At 39.1% G+C, this 22,478-nt stretch overlaps 1 protein-coding gene across 5 annotated transcripts in view; it reads right to left on the bottom strand.

Moving 5' to 3' along the window:
- Positions 1-13,408: 13,408 nt before the first annotated feature.
- The window catches only part of ZC3H13 (zinc finger CCCH-type containing 13), a 49,511-nt gene continuing 40,441 nt past the window's right edge, over positions 13,409-22,478 (bottom strand). For 3 of the 5 annotated variants that reach the window (XM_026072185.1, XM_026072184.1, XM_026072188.1), the window contains 5 exons: positions 21,416-21,925; positions 19,113-19,268; positions 17,958-18,158; positions 14,509-14,672; positions 13,409-13,900 (listed from right to left, as the gene is read on the bottom strand). In XM_026072185.1, coding sequence (XP_025927970.1) covers positions 13,730-13,900; positions 14,509-14,672; positions 17,958-18,158; positions 19,113-19,268; positions 21,416-21,925 — 1,202 coding nt within the window. In that variant the 3' untranslated portion in view covers positions 13,409-13,729. Of the gene's footprint in view, positions 13,901-14,508; positions 14,673-16,269; positions 16,409-17,957; positions 18,159-19,112; positions 19,269-21,415; positions 21,926-22,478 lie in introns of those variants that run through there. The other 2 variants (XM_026072186.1, XM_026072187.1) reach the window with 2 other exon arrangements.

The following is a 22,478-nucleotide window of genomic DNA, read 5'->3' on the forward strand; positions in this document are numbered from 1 at the left end:
GGGGGGGGGGAGTGTAACATCTGAATAACATGCCCTCTTACAAAGCTTTGAAAGTCAAAGGCAGAAGCACCAGGAAAGTTTATCATTATATTGGCCTTTATAATTCACTCAAACATTTTCTTCCATCTTTTTCCCTCTCTGTGGCCATTTAACCCCTTAAAAGACCTTTATTTCTACCACCCGAACACAGCTCTAGGGCATTGGCTGTGTCGCTCTGCATTGTGAAGCAACATGAGAAATTTTTTGGACAGAGTTTTGTGTGGGATCAGTTTGATCTTTTTTATCTGTTTGTTTCTCATGGGTTGTCTTATCAAGGGTCAGAAAGAACAGAATCATCTTTTTACCTCCAAAAGTTACTACTTCTGGTTATGCCTGGAGCTCACAGTGGCACATTGAAAGAAAAGGCCTATGGTCCCTCTTCATCTCCAGGCAGAGTCTGGATCTGCTGATTCGCTGAACACTGCTATAGAGCAATTAGTAAAGGATACATCCCTCTGCTTGGTCCCTACAGAGTTTCAAGGGAGGTCCTTTGACTACTGGTTAGGTTATTTTCTTCAATATTTGAATTTAATTCTTGAGATTACAGACCCTCTTTCTGCTGAAGAGAGAGGTCTATTTTAATGGSCTGGGATGCAAAGGACTGACTTCTTTCTGAAGCTAACATGGTCATCTATGGCGTGTTTGCTCCATGTGGGAGCTGTTTCCCTCTTCAGATCTCCTGTCTTGACAGACATCCTCAGGGCAATGTCCACCATTTATCCTGAACCTGCAGGCATTGTCTGGCAGTTTCTCCTCGGGGTCCCTTTGCCTTTTGCTCTGACCCTCACCAGGTGCCAGGGTGCCCAGCTGCCCCCCCTTCTTTCCCCAAGATCACTGAACTTTGGTAGCTTCTCCCCTCCCTGTGCTTTACTGAGGAATGGCCCTCTGTCCCTACGTCTGCTGAGGACCTTGCAAAACAGTGATCATTACCCAGAGTTCTCTTCATCCATCCCTTCTGCCTTCTTTTTCCCAATACATTGCAGCCTGTTTCTTTTCTTACTTGTTTTTCTCATTCTTTTTCCCTTGGGAATTGCTGGGTTTGGGGTTCTCTGACCCTCCTCAAGGGTCAAGACAAGAGTCTTAGGGGCACAGCTTTGTTCTTTTGGGGAGTGACAGTCACCGGTGTAGGACTTAGCAGGTTGGCAGAAGAGGCAGACTGGCAGGAGCCAGGGAGAGAGAACACAGTCACTTGCAGAGTATTTTCCTCATTATATTGCCCTGAGCCCAGCTCCAGGCCCAAGGACAGAACAGATTTCCCCACATCTCTATTGCCACCCCCACACAAATTCTCCAGTGGCTTCCTAACCCTGTGGCTGTTACAACTGTCCCTCAGAAATTAAAATCTGCCATGATTTAGAGGCTTCTATTTCACAACACAGCTTCTATTCCCAGGCCCAGGACACTGTTAGCTGATGGTTAATGGTAATAGCCACACGGATGAGAACCAGGGGTAAATTGAAGGCCCCCTTGAAAACACTGGAAACAGATGTTCAGAAGGCTCACACTTCTCCTCATTAACTTCAGAATGTAAATGCCTGCTAATTCCTCATTTTATTGCACAGCCCCACGCTCAGTGTCAGAAAGAACAATCCTGCAGGGATGCGCCATACATCAGCTCTGAAGGTCATGACAACAGTGGAAACTTACCTAAACAGGAGGGGAAAAGGGGGGCGGGGGGCTACTGTTCCTGCAGATGGGCTGTGGTTGGGAACAAAAAGCTCTCTTGAGTGACTACAGAAGAAAATTAGATAACAGGGTTTGATAGCAGAGAAGGGAAGGGGAAGTTGTATCCTAAACAGCTCTATTGGACTTGAAGATTATCCTTAGCTGGACTCCTGACCGCTTTTGGCAACCAGACTTTTCTCAGTGAAAAGCCAGGGGCTCTTTTGCTTGGGATGAGRCATGTAAAAGACAATTCCATGAATCCAGTATGACTTTGTTAGAGGTTGTGTCTGTCCTGGGATTTTTCTGTGGGCAGTTGGGGATATTTTTACTATCATCTGATGAGTGGAGATTTTGTGGTATCCATTCTGCCACGTTCTCACTCTCTTGCTTCCCATTTCAGGCATTTATTCCAACTCTTTGTCTCTGCTTTTCTAGTTTGGCTCTCTGTTCCCCTCTTCCCATACACTGTCACTGCTCAGCTCCAAATGACTGTGCTCAGGATCATAGATACCCCTGAGAAAGTGGGGTGAGCTAGGGAGGGACAGGGTTTTGCAGTCTTTGACCTTGTCACTTAGATCTCTGCACTGAAGCTCAAACTCTCTTGGGGCCAAACTCCAGCTGTACAGAAAGGATGCTGCAAGAAGAGGGTTCATGAGGAGATTTTACTGAGGACAACACATGAAAAAGTTAGTAGTGGGGAGACTAGGAGGCTCCTACACTTACTGCAGCAGCTCAGTTGGCCTCCGCAGGAGCAAGAGGGACCTGGTGTCACTCATGCAAGAAGGCGTAATTGGAAGCAAGAGCCTAGAAGACATAGGGTGTGCAATGGGTCTCCGACCCCCAGCAGGGAAGAGTGGTTCACCGCAACTTGATGCGCAGCAGGAAGCACTGCTGATATTATTAAAGCTGGATTTACAATGCAAACGTTTATGTAGTGAGTCATATTTCTATGCAAATGGATTTCTATGTATGTTTTGCAAAACAGTGGCATGGATGAGTGGAGAGGAGCTAAGACAGGCAGGTGCATCCAGCATAAGCAATTTATTCTGTTAGTTGAGAGATCAGTGGAGCCTCCTCTCATGTTCTCTTAATATCTAGAGTTTCACTTAATAAGCAGAGAAAGCATGCATATTTATTCTAACCTTTAACTGTGCTTATGAAGTATAGGTCAAATATACATTTGAAGACAGCATGACCACAGAGGTATTCCTTGGGGATCTGAGTAATAAAAAGCACCTAAAAGTTTTCCACTTAACAAGCCTCCATATATCATCAGGGACACCTGTCTGCACTGGAAATGTGACAGTTTAATAACTATAAAGAACCTGGAAATAATAATTGAGAACATGGACAACTAGAGCAACATTAATTATCTGTAACAAATACATCAAGTCAATATGCTGCTGTACATGTAAGATTAGCTTCAGTTAGTGCATTAAAAGGTCAGCAGGAAATGAAGGATGGGAAAACAACATCTCTGATTTGTGGGCATACGATGTAGACAGTCATTAGGAATAATCTGTGAAATATTCAAGCCCTCATCCTGATGTTTATAAAAGCACAGGAGTGTGTTATTTTAATGAATCCCTTCTCATTTATGAATTCCAACTCATACTCACCAAACACAAATCCCATGCACRTGTACAAAGACTATTTTTGGTTAGCAGCTAAGATCCGTTCCTGAAAAAGGACACAGGCATGGATGACTCTGCAGCCTTGCCTACAACAATGGCAAAATCTTGGCTAGGAACAAAACTTTATCCTTGAGGAGCAAAAAATGCATGGTAATCATGCAAGGGAGATGTCCAAAGTACGGTTAATTTTGGTGAGGCATATTGATCATTTTGCAGTAGCATTGAAGTGAGGCAATATTTAGAGGTCTCCAAGGGTATGTTAATTATGAAGGTTTTGCCTTGGTGCTTTGGTGTGATGCATTAGSGACAATGTAGATAACGTAGAGAAAACAGTCAACAGACCACTGAACAGTGGTCTGTACTATGACCACATTCCATAAGTGCAAAAATCCCATCAATATTAAATAAGTGTGTATATCAAGAAAAGACTATAAACCTGTAAAATATCAAAGGCTAGTTACACAGGAGTCAGCCAAACAAGGATTTAACCTCATCTAGACACATCCAGGCTTTCAGTGAGGGGAGGAGTGTAGTGTATTAAGCATCAAGCTGACAAGAATTTATGCAAGATAAAGCCCTAATGTCAAAAATATGGGTATGCATGAACACATTTTTGTCATATTTCTAGTTCTATGCTGTAAATATTTTCCTGGTCCTTTTGTGATAATTTTATACAAAATAAATTTAGTCATACATTGAATACATGCGTTCAGATCATGGAATGGAGACATGGACAGGGTAGACACCTGCAAATAAAGTATAGAGAAAGAAGCTGATTTCGTGAGGTAAGGAGACAGGACCTGGAGCGGAAGGGACTGTAGCGACAGACCAAAGCAATATCCCTTCCGAATTACAAATACTAGACATTCAAGCACAAATTATTCCTTTCCAGCCTTTATTTTTATGAAATCCTTCCCTTCTCCCAAAAGATAGAAAATGTACATTGAAAAGCAGTTGAAGATAGTAAATAACTTCTTACGCAGGGAATTATAAAGCCTTTGGAAACAGAGGTGTAACAGTAAATACTGACATTTTCACAGCTAAGACCCGAGCTCTCACTACTAAAAATACCATGAAACACAAGGGCAACCTGGTCACTGCCTTTTACTGTTGCATCCAACAGTATTAAGTAGAAGGTTTACTCAGCTTATTAATATGAAGAGATTTTTGATTGTGTTTGTCTTTTCAGGATAAACAGATTACATTAGGGTTGACTTCAGACTCTGCCTTCCCTGTCCATGTAGCCTACTTACTACAGATGTGTGTGACAAGTTTAATTTATGCTGCAATAGAACAGTGATGAGAAATGCTGAATCTAAATAAAATTTCAATATAACTTTCTTACTAGAAGAGGAAAGAGCGCAGTAATTCAGACACATGTATACTCACAGCCACTGAATCTTATGACATTATTAACGAAGATTTTTGGCTTTGTAATTTTTAATGACTAAAATATCTTCTTTGTTGGATGGCTAACTTTAATGTCATAGTGGTCTCAGATTTCCCCCTGAGGGAACTTGCATTCTGTATTAACAACCCAATTCAACTGAGAGACCCATTTAACACTCTTATTAGCTCAATACAAAGATTAATTAAGCAATAACCTCTTCAGAACAGCTCCTCATCAATGGTTAATAACATGTTTGTTAGTTAACTTCCTAAGGCTAGACCCGTGATGGAGAATGTTCTCGTGAGCTGGTTAACTGTTTTAACAATTGTTAAAGGTTTTATTGCTGATATAAATTGTGCTTCACGATTTGTAACAGGAGCAGTGTTCATACGGAATTAGCCACAAAATGCAGATTTAACCACATAGATAGAAAGCCGGTCATTTCACTGGAGGGGGCCTACAGCTCGATTAGAAAGCAGGCCATACGTGAGATAACTTTATCTCTATAATGGTCCTTATAATATTCCTCATAATGTATTTTTAAACGTATCTAAGACTTCTGTTGGCTTTTTTTAATGCTTTCATTTACAACCGTTTTTTATTGCCATGTAATAACACTTCCACGATGCCTTTGAACCTGCATTCCTTAGAGCACAAATGGATCTGCTGGCGAGCAAACCGCAGCACTCGCTGCTCAGAGGCGCCGGGCAGGCYGGGGGGGGGCACAGCTAAGAAATGATTAGGAGCTGGCTGCATACTGCAGCGCCCATCACTTACCCAGGTCAAAAGCTGCGTAAAAWTTAATTTTTGAAAGGCTGGGAAAAAGCTTTCCCCAGCTCCTGATCAGTAGCATGAGACACATTGCAAAGATGCTTGGGCCTTGGAGAAGGGAGCGGGAAAAAAACAATTCAATTTAGTTTAGGGTTATATTGATTTTTCCTCCTTCTCTTTATAAGACGATGCCAAAATTTATTAGATTAAAGAACATAGCAAAGTCGCTAGGTAAAATATTTCTTTTGCAGCTGCAGACTTTGTGCTGTTACGCTGGGTAAAAACGGTGGCAGCAAGTCAATCCTGAGGAAGACACCGGTGGTGAACAGCCAGCATCTCTCCTGCTCAGCGCGTCCTGCGCACCCATGGGTGCCGGACACCCTGCAGCCCCAGGCAGCTGGCTGGGCCAGCCCAGGAAGCTTCCCTGTTGCAGGAACTCTGCTGTCCGTCATACTGCGAAGCTCGGGGGCAGATGGTCACCCACTTTCCGTTCTGTCAGCTGGCCAAAATTCAAATTTCCCCCCAGAAATGGTAATGCAAACATATATATATATATATATATATATATATATATATATATATTTCAGCAACAATCGAGGACAAGAGCGAAGGAAACTACTGCTGCTTACCTGCTATTCCATTTTGACACATAAATCAATACAACACTGATTAGGTATTTTTAGAGTAACACAAAATATTTTTGAGGAAAAAAAGAAAAAACACCCGATAAATCTTCCTCTGTTGCTGTTGGATGAAGAGCTGAAAACCAATTTCTACAGTTCAAAAGCAAGTGCAGAAGGAAAACATCTTTCCAGATTTATCACTTCGGGAGTATATCAATTTAATCATGTCATTCTCTTTACAGCTCATATCGGTTTATACAGGTGAAAATTAGAGTTGAATCTCCCATACATAAATGCAATCATCCCTTTCTTTCCAAATGTGCAAGGCTGAGCTGAGGCTGGAACTGACATATGCCTGTTGCCAGAAGGAGAAAAAGCCTGATTCTGAAATTCARTGTCCAGCTGCCTTACTCATTAACTATCCAGTACATTTTATTATGGGCTCCAGCAATTTAATGTGAAATCGGACCGTTTTATGTTACTATGGTATATGAGCATTATTAAATTGCTTTTCCTGAAAAGGTACTGAAGTGGGACCATAGTTTGAGTGTTTCCTTGTGATCGAACACTGTGGCTATGCAATATTCTTATCATCACGTTTACATACACGTGGTGATGCCTTTGGCACTGTTTCCAGTAAAATGCTCATGTGCCCATCCAAATACACACACTGAACATAACAGCACAGTTTTGTTTTTCACAGATTTGGAAAATGCTTTGAAAGCAGTGTTTATCAGTCCTTTTTAAGCTTCAAATCTAATACGATTTCACGCTTCCACCTGGCTAAGAGGAAATCATGATTTATGTTAAGATGTCATCAGATAGCACTTCCCATTTTTTATGTATAGTTATGAATGCAGTGTTAACTAGATCAAACAGCAAGTCAGAATCATGCATCACGCACCAAACACACTTTAAAGTAGGCTGAAGAACAGACCAGCCCATCTTTATAATTTGTTCACCAAGGAAAAAAAAGGGAGGGGGGGTAAGATTATAGCAGTAAAAATGGAAATTAAAGGGCTCAATACTGCAAATAGATTGTGCTATCATTCCTGAGCAGAGCAGACAGTAGAGAAGTCACAGCTGCCTGTCCAAGTGTCAACAGTTCATGCATCAGAGGAAATTTGCAGAGCAGGGTACTGCTCTTTAGGGAAAGCAAGAACAGAAGAGCTGCTGCTAAGTATGAATTTAACAGTGCATTTATTCTTTTTGGGGCAACTCGCTTTCTGATAAGCTGGCAAGAAAGCCCATTGCATAAAGCAAAGAAAATCAAAACATGCAGGAAAAATGCTGCAGTCAGGCCTCTTGTCTGCCAATTTATGTGCTTCTGACAGTGGTGCCAACCAAACGCTTCAAAGGAATATTCAAGAGCTATCAAAATGGGTATCTTAATTTCCAGAAGAGTTAGATACAGGATGACATAACCTTCTCAGAAGGTCTTACAGCCTCCAAGAGATGAATAGCTGAAGCCCAGGCACACAACACCCTGCTGGATTCAAACATGTCCAGGAACATGCTGGTCTGAATCTGAACAATTATCTGAATCTGGCCCCTTCCAACCCAATTTCTCCCCACGCAAATCCCATGTGTGAGTCGGCCGCAGGGTCAGGGACTATCCCAACACGCGATCTACCTGTAGCCATCCTGTGCCTGGAACTAGAACAGCCTGCGAGAGCAGAGGCAGCCTGTGGTGCACCTTCCTGATCATACATGTATATATGCTATAAGTTGGTGTAGGCATGGTCTCAGTCTACTTTCAAGGAATAACTCTATATATTTGCAGCAAGCTCAATCTGTTTGGAAATCTTGCTTAATTTTGTTTGTTCTACAACATCCTACAGACCTGAAGTCTAAGACTGATTAGCCACTGCAAGGAAAAAAAAGATTTTTATTATTCAAATCTGCCACCCTTTAATTTCATTGAATACATCTCTGTGTTATAAGGAGCAGAAGAAAAGTTATCTTCTGTTAAACTTTTTCTGGACCACCATTTCATATATTCTCATCATATCTGCTATTATTCCTCTCCTTTCCAAGGACACGGTCCCAATAATTTTAATTAATTTTGATATGAGAATATTCCATGCTTTGAATGATTTCTCACCTGTTTTTCAAGAAGCTTCTTTAAAATAGGGGCTTATTCATACAGTGGTTTCTACCTTTGCATCCATCATCTTTTCTATGTATTATTCTACTTTTGGCTTTACACACGTCACTATATCAGAGTGAAATTTTCTGTGAAATGTAGTTTTCCCTCTGGCACTAATACTGCTAACTTGCGACACTGTGTTGTATAGAAGTTGTTTATATTTTCCCCTTCAGCAATGTTTCAATTTGCATATCTTGATGCTGACTGGCAGAAGGACCTGAAACGAGCTAAGTGAACAGGCTACACAGCAGCAAATGAAGCTTTGTGTGTTTTTTCTCCAGTTTTAACTGTGATTTGCAAGTTTTCCCCTCTTCCTTTTCAGTCAGCTCCTTCACAGACCACAAATGTACAGGGAGGTCACCCACTGTGAACTGTTTGTACAGTGATGAGTCTTGATCATTTAATACTCTTGTTTTACCTTCTGGTTCTCAGATAATTTTTAATTCATGTCATTTCTCTATCCTTCACTCACTACAGCTTAATTTTTCTAGTAACCTTGTGCGAGACACTTCAAAAGTCCTCTGAAACCTCTTGTTAACATATTTTCTGTGAGCCTGCAAAGAACAGACACAGGACTGAATCATCTAAGGTAGAGACAACTGCAGGTTTCGTGTTGGCACAAAGCAGCTTTGCAGCTCAGGTAGTGGGTTAATCTGGCATGCACCTATTCAGGTCCATAGGGGTTTTCCAGTCTTAAAGGTTCATATGGGCAGTATAGGCTCACTGCTTTATTTCTTTTTCCCCATGTTTCTCACTTTCCCAGTGTATTAGGGGAGAGCAATCAGACTCCATCCTTGTCTTCACTTCTAGAAGCCCTTCCCTGCACCAACTAAAGCTTGAATCCACCTTCTGCAAACACAGGTGAGCATAAMAGGACAAACTGGGTGACAACTTACAGGTACTATGTAGAGTAGCAAACCCACTCCTTTTCCTGCTAGAAATACCTGTCTGGAACCACATTAGGTCAACACTACCTGTTTTCAGAGCTCTAGCACTAACGCGTTTTGGGCTGAGTTAATACATTCAGACCTTTCTGCCTCAGTCATTCTGATGAATGAGCTCCTGGCTTGCAGCAGAAGCATGAAGTCGCTCTTGCAGGCTGCCCTACTACAACTACAGTCCGTACTGCTCACAATTTCTACTACTACTTCCCTCAAATACTTTGCATATAGTGTCCCAAGCACCCTTTATACACACAATGTGTTCAAACAGCAAATTCATTCATAAAATAGATGAACAAGAGATTTTTCCTGTTATTCCCACCAAAACTGTAAGGTTTCTTCAAATCCATATACAATATCTATTAGTTCAATAATTCCCCCTCCTCCTGGTTTTGGAATTGCATCCTTGCAACTAACACAGCCATTTCACACGTGAACATATACTTAAATCCGGCAACATACTGCTTTGTAACTCAGCAGATTTTTCTAGCACGTCTTCTGATGCTTCAGTTGTTAAAGCTTCATTACTAAGGAAAAAGCAAGTCTGTGGTAGATGCACCCCTGACAGTGAAAGCTGATAGAAAAAAATTAAACTTGCCCAGAATGCACTTATCTTCCATCTTTGATCTGTTGATCCCTTACTGATAGGGCAGATGCAATGAAGCTGCCTGTTCTTTACAAAAGACTTTCTTCTTCCCCCAAAATGTCAGCTATTTACTCTTTGAATACCATTTTAACACTTTTTTTCTTCTGTGTTCCGCTTTGGGCTCCATTATTGATTGTGGTGGGGCAAATTTCCAGATTCTGCAGGAGGTCAGTTTAGTTCAAGAACCCCCTTGCATATTGATACTCAGCCACATTGCTTTACTCTTCAGTTGCTGAATATAGGATATATATATTGTTTCTTTATAACAGTATACATTTGCCATTCTTAAATTGTCTTCTGACACCATATCCAGAAAAATTCCTCAGTCACACTGCCCACAAAAACTCACCTACTACCTCATCAGTGTGCCAAGACCAAGCACTCAGCACCATTTCCTTGGGCTCCTCCTTAGCATTATGGATGTCTTTACAGGAAAAACAGCTTTTTGTACAAAAAAACATTGAAAAGCAGACTTTGGCTGCCATTGCAAAAGAAAGGATGTTCCTGAAATCTTTAAGCCCATAGCCACTGTTAGAACTGTACATACATCTTACTTCTTAAGAGCAGAGCAGCTCCAACCAACTTGTTTTCCTCTGAAGGACATCCCTACAGTGGAAAGGGGAGAACATAACTGTGTAAAGACAGTTCAAACAAAAGTCTTAATTTAGTAAAATTTCATAAACTCTAACACTGTCTTTGAGTACACTGTACAGATTGCCCACTTGCAAAACCTGTGTCTCACTCCACACACTGGAGATAATAGCCTGAAGTACTATCTATCCAAGTTAATGAATGTGACAATATCCCAAGATACAGGTCATGGTCGTATTTTGTGTCTCCAGGCTTTAAAAATCTGCTCTGCCGGTGAGTCTGCAAGCGATGGGCACACTGTTTCACCCGGGTGAAAGCCTGCCTTGTCTTCCAAGGTCACATGGCAGCTTGTTCTTCTGCAGCTCCACATTGCAGACTGCACCTCAGGGATGCTTAAAACTAATTTATCATCCAGCTAGGCATAGCATGGGCTTAGCAGCAGAAAGGGCTGACATCTCTACTTAGGTATAGGGGCCACTTTAAAATTGCTGTCTGGCATCACCTTGCTGCCTGAAACATTACAGACTCCCATGTACCATTACTGGACCTGTGAAATACGAAAATTGAAGTGGACTAATATTCTTCCATATACTTCCCCCTCTCCTCCCAAAATTGCACTGAGAGAGAGGTGGGGAGAAAGGAAGACACGGAAAAGGAGAAAAGGAGAAAAGGAGGGGCAGACCATATCAGAAAAGTAATGACTTTAACAGAGGAAAGGAGATGGAAGGTCCTAAAACAAGTTTTCCAGTTCAAACAAGCTTCACCTCCTTTTTCTTGTAATTCTTGTAAAATTAACTGAGGACAGCTTTATAACTTGCATTCCCTGACAGAGAGAATACCTGCAAACAAAACAATAGTTCATGTTCAAATGACAGAGACCAAAAGACGTCATATTCAGGAATTTCACACTTCCGGGGCTCCACTATTGCAGTCACTGTCCTGCCAAGTGAGAGAGGAATTGCTTCAAAGTCTTGTGCCACCCACAGAAACAGGCACTTTTCCTGCCAGTACCCTAATGTACTTCTGCACTCATAAGCACTTCAAATCAAATCAAAGGTGCATAGGAGGCAATTTCACCACCATTTTTATACAGTTCCAGTTAAATGATGATACAAGGCAGCATTGGATTTGACCTTCAATGGGACTGACATTTCACAAAATACTCACAGTAGCTCATCAAGCCTATTTATTTTGCACTTTTAAGGTAATGTGAAATACTCTTCTGCAAACTAAGTACATATATACACCCTGACTGTTTTTACAAGTAAAGTGTTTAAAAGTAAGCTCAATGTAATTAAATACCAAACAGTGAATCTATTTTGTGTACTGCAGTCTAAGTCAAGGCTGTTTCTAGCTATCAAATATTTTTATGTCTTTTAGAGACAGTGATTAAAATAGACTTTAACATAATTGGAAGCAATGATCTAATACTTTCAGCTTAAAGGCAGCATTATTGTAGCTATAAAATAGCGAGAACACATATAAAAGCTGAATAGAAGAGGTTTGTTAACGCTTGCTCAGTTTAAGCTACTGGAGTGTTTAAAAGACACACTTTTTTATAAGCATATATAAAGTTACTAATAAAAAATAAAAGCCACCAAGTCCCCTGAAAAAATGTTCAAGAAGTGAAGAAATTAGGAAGATTAAGTTTTGCATGGATCACATAGTTTAATAAGAATCAAACAAATGATAGAAATTTCTCATGTCATTTGTATTTGATACAAGTACATATACACTAGTGTGTGGGCACTTATAAAAATATAAATAATAAACCCTCACATTTTCTTTAGTAACAGTTATTTAAAAGTAGAAAAACAGCATTTTGCTGAATGCTTATGTACTAGGCATTATAGGAAAACAYAGTAAGAAAGCTTTGCATTAACATTTTGGGAAGTGAATTAGAACTGAATTTGAATTCATAAGGCCTAAGCCTTTGCTTGAAACCAATGCAACTGTCAGTAATCACAAAACAGATGTGAGATCAGGTCTCCTGTGTTAAACTGCACAGTCAATATCCTACCTTAGCATGCTGGTTCCAAGAGGAGAAAAGGATAAGAAATTAATTTCAACCAACTTGCAAAAATTCCGGTGTCTTGTAACTCATTTTTTAACCCAAATCAGAACAATGAACATAAGGGGCTCTGCAGCAACCCAATTACAAGATTAAACCACAGATTTCCTTCCCACCTCCTGTGAGTGGACTTCAAAGCAAGATTTCACATTTAAACCCAGGAAAAGTACAGACGTATACAGAGACTTAGTCTAATTTTAGAAGCCTCAGTTTCGCAAGAAGGTTTCCATAGACTACCTAAAAATACTTGACTGGTTTAGTCAAAAGGGCAGCATAATTCTAGATCCCAAATGACAGATTCATTTCTCAACTTGAAATCAACTCTTATGAAATTGAGCCCAGGCTTGACAAGTCCCTAATTGGGTCTCTGAATCTTTAACACCTGATAAAATGTTACTGCTCACTGCCTTTACTGCTAAGGTCTGAAGGCTCCTGAAAAAAACCACAGTGTGAAATTCCCTCAGGTTGCTGCATGGAATTGACCTGCCTCGATACTTGGAGCATGTAAAACATATGCACTAGTCACCCTCGGCATCCTTTGTAGGAAGCAGCTATTTCCAAAATGCAATTAGCCTCATATAGGCCTCTAAGACTGGTCATAAACCACTTTCTGGAAATTCTTACTTCCTTCCAACAAGGGGAGCCTTAAGTGACTAAACTAGATTTTGGTGTCTAGAAATAACAAGAGGTAACTTACGTTAAGGATGGAAAGGAGCTAGAGTTTTGTCCAAAACCAGAACTACACCAGAGACTGCTCTGATATGAAAGTGATTTGAAAAGTGGAGATAGACAGACTCCCAGGAAGCAAGCCATTTTAGAAGTTCCATGTAGTGAGGGATCAGAGTGGTGGTGGGGAAACCCATTCAGAATGAGGAAAAGAGATACACAAACAGTTTTCTTCAGTTTAATATCAGGTGGTGTTATAAACTACTAAAACCAGACATCTTCACATTATTACACTTGATGCACCATAAAACAGCTTTATGTTACAGTGTAAGATTCAATATTATAAAACTTGCAGAGAAATGCAAACAAAAGTCTTTACTTTTTACCACTTTTATTCACATCCAAACACCACAATTCTCTTCTGTGTAAAACAGGGTCTTTTCCTTCATCTTCTACAGCGGCTTTCCAGCCAAACAGTTCTAAACATCAATAGCAACATTAGTAGTGGGAAATCAACTAGAAAGTGCTGCTGCAGCCATTTGCTTAAGATACACACACTTCTTGCTGGACAGCTGGCTGTGGAATTTTACCATCTTCTGTCTTTTCTTGCCCAGAAACTTGGCACACAGTCTTTCTTTTGAATAACCGTAGACTCAACCGTAACAAGTCACTGTCCATCGCTGCAGGATTTGTGTAAGTTTGTTTTGTTGCACCCTGTTGAAATTAAAAGAAAGAACTAAAATGAGTGGCTTTTAATATGCAAGCTGAGACATTAACCTCAAGTAGTCTCAATAATTAGAGGTACAGCTGTACATATTCACTACAAAAACTTTGAGAATTAATGATTTTTCCATTAGCATACAAGATCACAAAACCTGCTGCAGTGTGAGAAACAGCTAAAATATTTTTCTTCTAATTTTAAAAATAATTTTATCTTAGAACTCTTAACTTGGAAGAACAGAATCTTATAAGCCTTACAAAAGTCCACAGAATCTTTAGCAGGAGAATTATTCAACAGTTATCTTTGGAATTGTACTTTAACCCATTACTTTAATAACATATTCTCTAAATGCAAACAGCATAGCTCCAGAACTTAACTCCAAGATAAGAAACAGCACTTATCTCTAGTCACAATCTTAAATTAATCTCTCAGACTAAATAAAAAATAAAAACCCTATGACCTCTTTCAATAAAAGTCTCTTCTCCATTATTTAAAGGACTAGGTCAGTTCCAGAACGACAAATGGCTAATATAAAAATAGTCTCCCACAGTACAATTTGCATTCCCACATTTTAACCAAGCTCTGTAAATGAAGTACTTGCCTTTTCGTTCTTCATTAGCTGTTTACGAATTGCAGAATCCCTTCTAAAGCATAGTGCTTTACAGCAAGGACCCAGGTTACTGAGAAGACCTGCTCTCTCTTCTTTTCGTAGAAGTGCAGCCATATTCAAGGCCCCCAGTTCATGTTCAAAAAGGTTTTCTGCATCTACAAAGAGTTGATATTTGCAAAGATCAGCATGTACATGGTATTTTGGAAATGGCAATATACAGAACTATGAATTTATTAAAGTTAAAAACAATCCTGCAAGAGATTTAACAACCCCCTCAAAGGCTGACTATTTGAATTTCTGCCTTTTAAACAAGGTTGGGAAAAAGAAGATGTTGCAATCTGTGGGAAAAAATGAATAAGTCCTTCACCATCTAAGGGAAATATAGGTACACTTGTATTTAGCTTCAGCACTGCAAAGAAATATTGGGACAGCAATTGCAGAAAGAGCTACAAATCATACGACAGCTCCAGAACAAAGGAGAGGGTATCATTCATGACTGGATATGTGTGAAGAAAGGTATTTACTACTAGTGTTAAGCAGACAATGATTTATGTTTCACTTCTCTGTAAGATGTAAGAGAACTGTACCAGTGTCAAAACAGGGTTTATATGGCTAAACAAGTGTGAAGTATGACTATGCAAAATAATTGTTATTCATAGTGGATGAACCTTGAGCATAAGTCAATAGATGCTAACGAACTACCTCCTCCTACAGGCTCTTCAAAAGCATTTTTTAATAGTACGCAAAGTGGCAGCACTAGGCTTTTAATATATCTCTCAGAAGAATCAAATGTGTAGCTGTTAACACTTCAATCGTGTTGCTTTTCCAGATGGCTTCTGGGGGGAGACTCATTCTGTGAGATCTTTTTTCTATGAAATGCAGATATAAACAAGAAGAGTATATTTGTCTGGACAGCAGCTTACTGATTTAATCACCCTTTCACATGAGATAGGAACATAATGAAATAATTGAAAAAATTACTTTAAGTAAGGTATGTAGCAAAGGCCAATCCAGTCATCTTTATATAATAAACATCTGGTGCTTAGCAAAGACTCTAATGCACAGCTGCAGATATCAGCAAACCGGAAGAAAGTTTAACCTCCAAAAGCAAAGAATACTACAGCAACTTGGCAGAATGCACACAGAATAGAACAAGGATTTATTTTTAATCCCCTCTGTGATCTTCTGATGAAGCTGAATAGAACCAGTTTTGAAACAAGGTGAAAAGAAATAGAAAAGTTGCAAGAAATCAAGGGCAGGTAAAGGAGAACTGCACTAAAGTCATCAAAACAACCCCAATGGACAATCAACAATTCAAGTGACAAGACACTAAAAGGTCACTTCAAAGCTAACACTATCTGCTCGTAGGGTCTGCCTAGGTGCCAGATGCTGATCATGTTTGGCAACTGAGCATCTGGATCCTTAGAGAAAACAACTGCATTTAACAGATTAGGGTAAATCAGCTACAAATCTCACTTCCACCACATACTACAGATTTTTGTTTCTGAAGAAAAATTCAAACAAAAATCCCACAAACAAGCTGTTGTCTCCTTTTTCTGCACTTCAATGTGCCACCAGAAACTGTTCATCCACAAACATGAACAAAAAAAAAGAGAAAAAACAAACAAACAAACTCACTCAGCAGTAAAATAGAGGAACACAGAAATTATACCACCACAAAGAAAAGTCTGAATATACTGTCTGCCGGCAGTTCCACATGTAGTAACTTTGAGTGAGACACTGTGCACATACTAAAGGGAAATCAGTGGAGGCACTTAAATCCTCTCTCGCCTCTCCAAAGTTCTGCTGAACCTCCTACACTTAAGACAACCCAGAGGCAATGCTGAAGAGTCTCTTATCATCACCATTCCTCTGGCCTTTCTTTTCATTTCTAAAGAAGCATGAAAGGAACACAGGTTATTTCATGTATCATTTTAAATAGCCARTAGAGCGATTCTGCACTCTAGTTTCTGTTGCAAGGAATCCCTGATATGAAGTATCCAAGTATAAAGCAAAATTATAGCATTCAAGAGAGAGAACTTACTTCTTTGGTAGTTCATACCTTTACTGTGTCAGACAGCTCTGCAGACTCAAGAAGATACAACATTGTATCAATTACACCCCTTATGTAAATTTCCAAGCATAAGAGCTGGAATATTTTTAAATTAAAAGCAAGCTAATGTTGTATAGAAAAAGCTTTAAGTGCCCCCAGCAACATATGCAGTGGGACACCTGCAATACTAATGCCAGGTACACGTGTCAAATTATAATCTTTATGCTGCATTAAAAATGTTTGTATTTAATTTGGCTTAAAAAAAAAAAGTGGAAGCAGTAGCAACAGCCCATGATTAATAGTTTTACAACTTAAATGGCTCATGCAAGCAGTATCATTCATGGAGATTAAAAGTGAATTTGCTTATCTCAGCCCTATTCTCCACTGTTTGAAAGCAAACTTATTCGAACTGCTAGGTTAACAAGACAGCAGCATGATGATTAATGTTGCAAAGAATTAAAAAGTCCTGTTTCAAATAAAGAACTAGAACTTACAGCATCAAAAATCAGAAAAATCTGGTATTCCATAAAAACAGGGGTTCTACAGATAATGTTATAATTTTCTCATATTTGTAACCTGGAATAACTCGTATACAGATCCTACAGAGAGCAAATGTTTCATAGTCCTAACAAACAATTCTACCATGTAAGTTGTTGCAAGCAGCTCAACTGGATCCCAGGACACCAAAGAAAAATGAGTGTTCTCTCTCGTACAAAAGCCCTACTTACTCTATGGAACTATAGTAAACAGCATTGATATAGGTCATGCCCATATCATCTATCTTGCATAAGTAATGTCTTCCGCCCAAATCCTCCCTCCAAGTGCTAAACTTGTGTATTATTTCATCTAGTTCCCCACTTCTAGCAGAGACATAGTATATAAATTTCACTAAGCTCCTCCTTCATTCTGACCCAGTAACTCCTATCCACGCATTTGGAAGAGGATCTTCAGAAGGGAAGCAAGAGAACATGCAGAGACCATTCATAGAAAATAAGAACATCTTATTTCTTTTTCATACTATTACTACTGATCCACTGCAGAAAATCATTAGCTCTCCAAGATGCTGCCAATACACTTTAGGCCAGGAAGGCACTAATTCAGGATGGTCTCACGAAAAGGATATTCAGCCAGGATGAAACATTTTTTTCAGGTAATTATTCTAGACCTCCTCATCCACTGCTGTAATTAAAACACTAAATTTGATTGACATGAAGCTGTATAACATTCATATAATTCTTCCTCAGTGCTCAGTATACACTTGCTATGGCTGTACAATCATAACACAAATCAATGTCCACCTTGAAACCAAAAATAATGAGCTAGCACAAACTTCACAAGCATCTTTACTAAGCACAAAAAGGCAGTTTAATCCCTGGGAAACAATTACCTTTAGGTTTTTCTAATGCTCTCTGGCAAGTCTCTCTAATTTTGGTGAAGAGTTCTGGTCCTGCCAATCGTTTGGAAATGCCAACTCTCAACATAACAGCACCTGGTGTGAATTTTAGGAGTGCAGCCCCAGGCTCCCTTGGTTCTTTTGGCTGCTTTGGCATAAGACTGGACCAATCCACATCTATTACATCTACAGGATCTACAAAACATTGACAGAAAATTAGTTATCATATCATCATCCTCTACCACAACTGATTAATTCATGTTGCTTTTAGGAGACAGAAATGTATAGTGTATGTGAAATTAGATTAACATTGTTCTGCGGTTCTCAGCAAAGACTGATCCTTACACACTTCAGATAAGTGTTAAAACTCATTTAGATTTGTGGGGAAAAGGAGCATAGGATTCCTTACAAAAATTAATGCTTCTTGGATTTCAAAAGAAAACCTAACATTTTGTTTCATTTTTTAGCAACCTCTTTTGTGAAAGGCTGCTTTACCCTGCTTAGTCAGCAGATTTGGATGTATCACAATGCATTCACAAAAGTCACAGTACAACGAAATGTGGTATTATAGGTCCAAGTTTAATGCTTAAAAAGCTAGTAGTTTCCTTTGGCTGTTCTCTGCTGTAACTGCTCTTTTCAAAGGGGTGGTAGACCGTTAATTGACCAACCACATAACAATGTTTGTCTAGTACATTTATGATAGAAAATATGAACACTTTTCATATATCCCAGATGACCTAACTGAACTTACAGCAATTAGAAAATTCCATGCCTTCCAGTGTATTTGGGAAGAATTTCAGCATGGCTAAAATCTGTTCTTAAAAAATTAGTTTCAAATAACTCTCAACAGCAAATGGGAAAAATGAAAACATGTTTATAAGAACAAAGCTTATCCTTCTAGTTATAAGCAAAAAGATAAATATTGCTTCAAAACACAGTTCCCAGTACTCTGTTTAGTCACCTCTGTACTTCAGGCTTACCTGGCCATTTACCAGAACAAATAAGAAACACTGAAAAGCACACGAACTTCATTCTGAATTCAGAAATACTGTCTACACAGCATTACAACTTGAAAAGGATGAAGCAGCATTATGCACAAACTGACCTAATCTTTATATTCAAATAATCATAAAAAGAGTTTTGCTATACTTTTACCAGGCATCTTCTCATCCTCCTGTTGATCTTCCCGCTTTTCAGCATCACCCGCCAGAATTTCATCCAGTTCATCATCACTGATCGGCTCATATTCTCCAGCACCTGACCCCAGTGATTGTACATCATCAATCTTTGCTTCATCTTCTCCTCCTACAGAGACAGACACATACTTTAGCTTTAAAGCAACTACTCTTGTTTTCTAAACATGCTATAAGTAGGCTGAAAAACGAGAGGAGTTCAGCAAATTAGCTTGTTAGCTTTTGGGGACAAGTATATTCAACATGAAAATAGGTGCTCGCTCATAGAGACAGAAAAGTAATTTTTCCCACATACCATGTGACAGTTTATCATGACAGAAGGCCTTATTCAGAAGAAACATATGTTGATGGTCTGGCATGTAGTTAACACTATAAATCTAAGTTAACATCACAAAGTCTTTCACGCTTTTTCACAGGAATCAGAATTCAGGATTCAGTTCAAAGGCTCTACTAGAGAAAGAAGTAGCAAAACTTCTAAAGAATAGAAGGTGCAAGACATCTGGAATGAAGCGATTTATCATACAGTTTTAGACTCTTTGTGGAAGTCACAAGAAGAACTTGAAGGAAGCTATGCCAAATTTCCTCACTCCTACCCATCCACGTATTATATGCATACATACGTATCTACACTGCATGCATAAACATGTTCCTTAAAACCAGTAAGCACAAGACATTCAACTAAAAAGTTGAATTTTGCAGTTCATGAAAGAAATGTCTGAAGGTATGCTCTCACCTCCAAGATCACAAAAACTGATTCAAGCATTCAGAAACCCTAATGCTCCAAACCCAGGCTTTCTTAGGGTATAAATTTGTAAACCAAGGTGCTTGCAATCAGTTGCACACAACAAACAAGACAGAATTTACAGGAGCCTTCCCCTGTAAATGACTATTCTAGTATCTTCTGTCTCCCTCACTCAGAAGTAACATTACTTCTGTGTTAAGTTGCCCCAACAGCTCAGTTTGTCTGCCTTTGTAAAAACTACAGGAAAAAAAACGAATCCCCTCAACTAACCTAAAAATCGGGGGGGGGGGGGGGAGAAGTAAAAGACATGCTAGCAGAGTGCAAGTCAAACAACCTGGCAGTACATTGGAGGAAGCATACAGTATCTTGGGCATCATTTAAACCTACTCCTGCAGCAAACACACTAAGGTTCAACACATTATCATAATTAAGTAATTAAATTCTCACACATTTAGCTATGATACAGTTCTTATTGAGAAGAAAGCAAATATGATCAAAGTACTGTTATCTCATATAAAATTACAAAAGCTTAACAATTCATTTGTTGTTCTTTATGCTCCTGAAGACTTCAGGCCTTACAATCCCAGTCAGCAAAAATTCCAAATTCTACAAAGTCTTTTTCCTCCCTCAATAGATTTTTGAGAAGACAACTCCTCAGATCACCATTAAAAAAAAAAAAAAAGTACTGAACATAACTGTAGCATGCACCAGTTATTCTATATATCTGAGAGTCATGCTGCTTCTCCATTTTTGATATTGGTTAAAGCTACTTCCCAAACTCACTCTCCATGCAAAACTCAAGCTGTTTAACCTAGGTGTACCTCACTGAGTTTGATTTTCAGTGTTTGCCTCTTTCTATACTTACTTTATTTATTAATCCTAAGCATGCTTTTTCCAGTATGATTAGGGCCAGCAAACTGAAGCTACACTAAATGTCATACATATATTTCACCTACAAATCAGATAATCATTTCTATGATACTTGGCTCTGCACACCCTCCTTTCCCTTCCCCTCCCTCCCAACAGTTTCAAGTCAACAAGTTTCCTACTTTTTAGGATAGAGGAAAACAGGCAGAAGCTCCTTAAGGAATGATGATTAATATTTCTTATTTAAAACGCATCTTTGGCAGCAATTTTTTGCTCATTACCTATCACTTCCAAACTAAAACAGATCTTAAAATGACATAACAGGACAATGGAATTTTGTGTGTTATTCTTCAGCAAGCTGACTATTCAGAAATGTTACACCTTGGCAAAATTTTACCTCCTATCATTTATGCTTATTTGTCTCAAGATTTCTTTAGAAATTAACAATTAACATTAATTAACACAGCTAAGAAGATGCTCATCAGAATTCTCTCACATTGTATCTGCTTTCATGGTAGAAAGGCCAGAGCGAATAGGCATTTCAGAGCGTAACCCTTCAGTAGAAAATTATTCTAATACAGTTCAGCATTGTGCTAAAAGGGAAAGAATAAAATATGTGATTGCCCAGGTTCTTTCCCAGAATATCTCACCTTCTAAACTCTCTACTTTTTCAGCCTCATTTCCATCTTCAAACCCTTGTAAAGGTCCTAAATCTCTGTCTGTTCTTTCCTTCTCTGAAGCTGCAGCATCCCGACAAACACCATCGAACTCCCTTTCATGATCTCTGTCCAGTTTTGTTTCACTGTGTTTTGCTGATTCCTTTTGAGAGGAAATGTCAAGAGCTCTGTCTCTATCTCTTTCAGTAGTATCAGGTAGTTGCCTGTCTCTCTCTCTGTCCAGCTCCCTTCTTTTTTCCCTCTCTCTCTCTCGTTCTCTGAGTCTCTCTCGTTCCCTGCTCCTTGGCCAATCTTTGTCAACATCTCGGTCCCAGTCTCTCTGTCTTCCCTCTCTCCTGTCTCTGTCTCGTTCTCGATCGTGTTCATGTCGATCACGCTCCTGAAGCCTTTCCCTGCTATCAAAGGACCCAGATCTGGAATGGACCTGACGATCTGATTCAGGAGAACTTCTTCTTGAACTGTGGCTTCTTGAATCTTGACGATCTGAATAAAATATTTTAAATATATGTATGACTACAGCAAGTGAACGCAATACCATTTTACTAGACCAAAGCATTTTAAAGATTCTGGTATCCAAGGGGACTTCTGAAAAGCATTATCTTGATATTAATAATGCCTTCAGATTATCTATAGATTTAACTTTACTTTAAAACACAAGGTATTTCTCCCACTCCCAGCAAACATTTTTCACTGGCTACTTCCTACTGTTACAGAAGCCAAACTGTACATCATTTACACTGAAGGTACAAAATTTAGCAAAAAAAAATTTTTTTTGAATTATTTTCAAAGTTATTTTCAAAGCATAGTAATGCCTTGGCTAAGCAAGTGATAACTTCAGAAAGATGATTTCAGACATATAACCATGATAAGAATACCTGCATTTTTCTTCCTTCATGTACTAGCAGAGCCAAATTGCTTTAGAAGAAAGATTTTCTTTTTATTGATGTTGTTTGTATTTTAAGAAAAATGCTTTAGTCATTTTCTTTACAAGAACTACAGAACTAAAAATAATTCAACAGTGATTATTTTGATCCAA

Source organism: Apteryx rowi, unplaced genomic scaffold (genome assembly GCF_003343035.1).
Source record: "Apteryx rowi isolate R43461 unplaced genomic scaffold, aptRow1 scaffold_339, whole genome shotgun sequence".
In the NCBI taxonomy this organism is placed as follows: domain Eukaryota; kingdom Metazoa; phylum Chordata; class Aves; order Apterygiformes; family Apterygidae; genus Apteryx; species Apteryx rowi.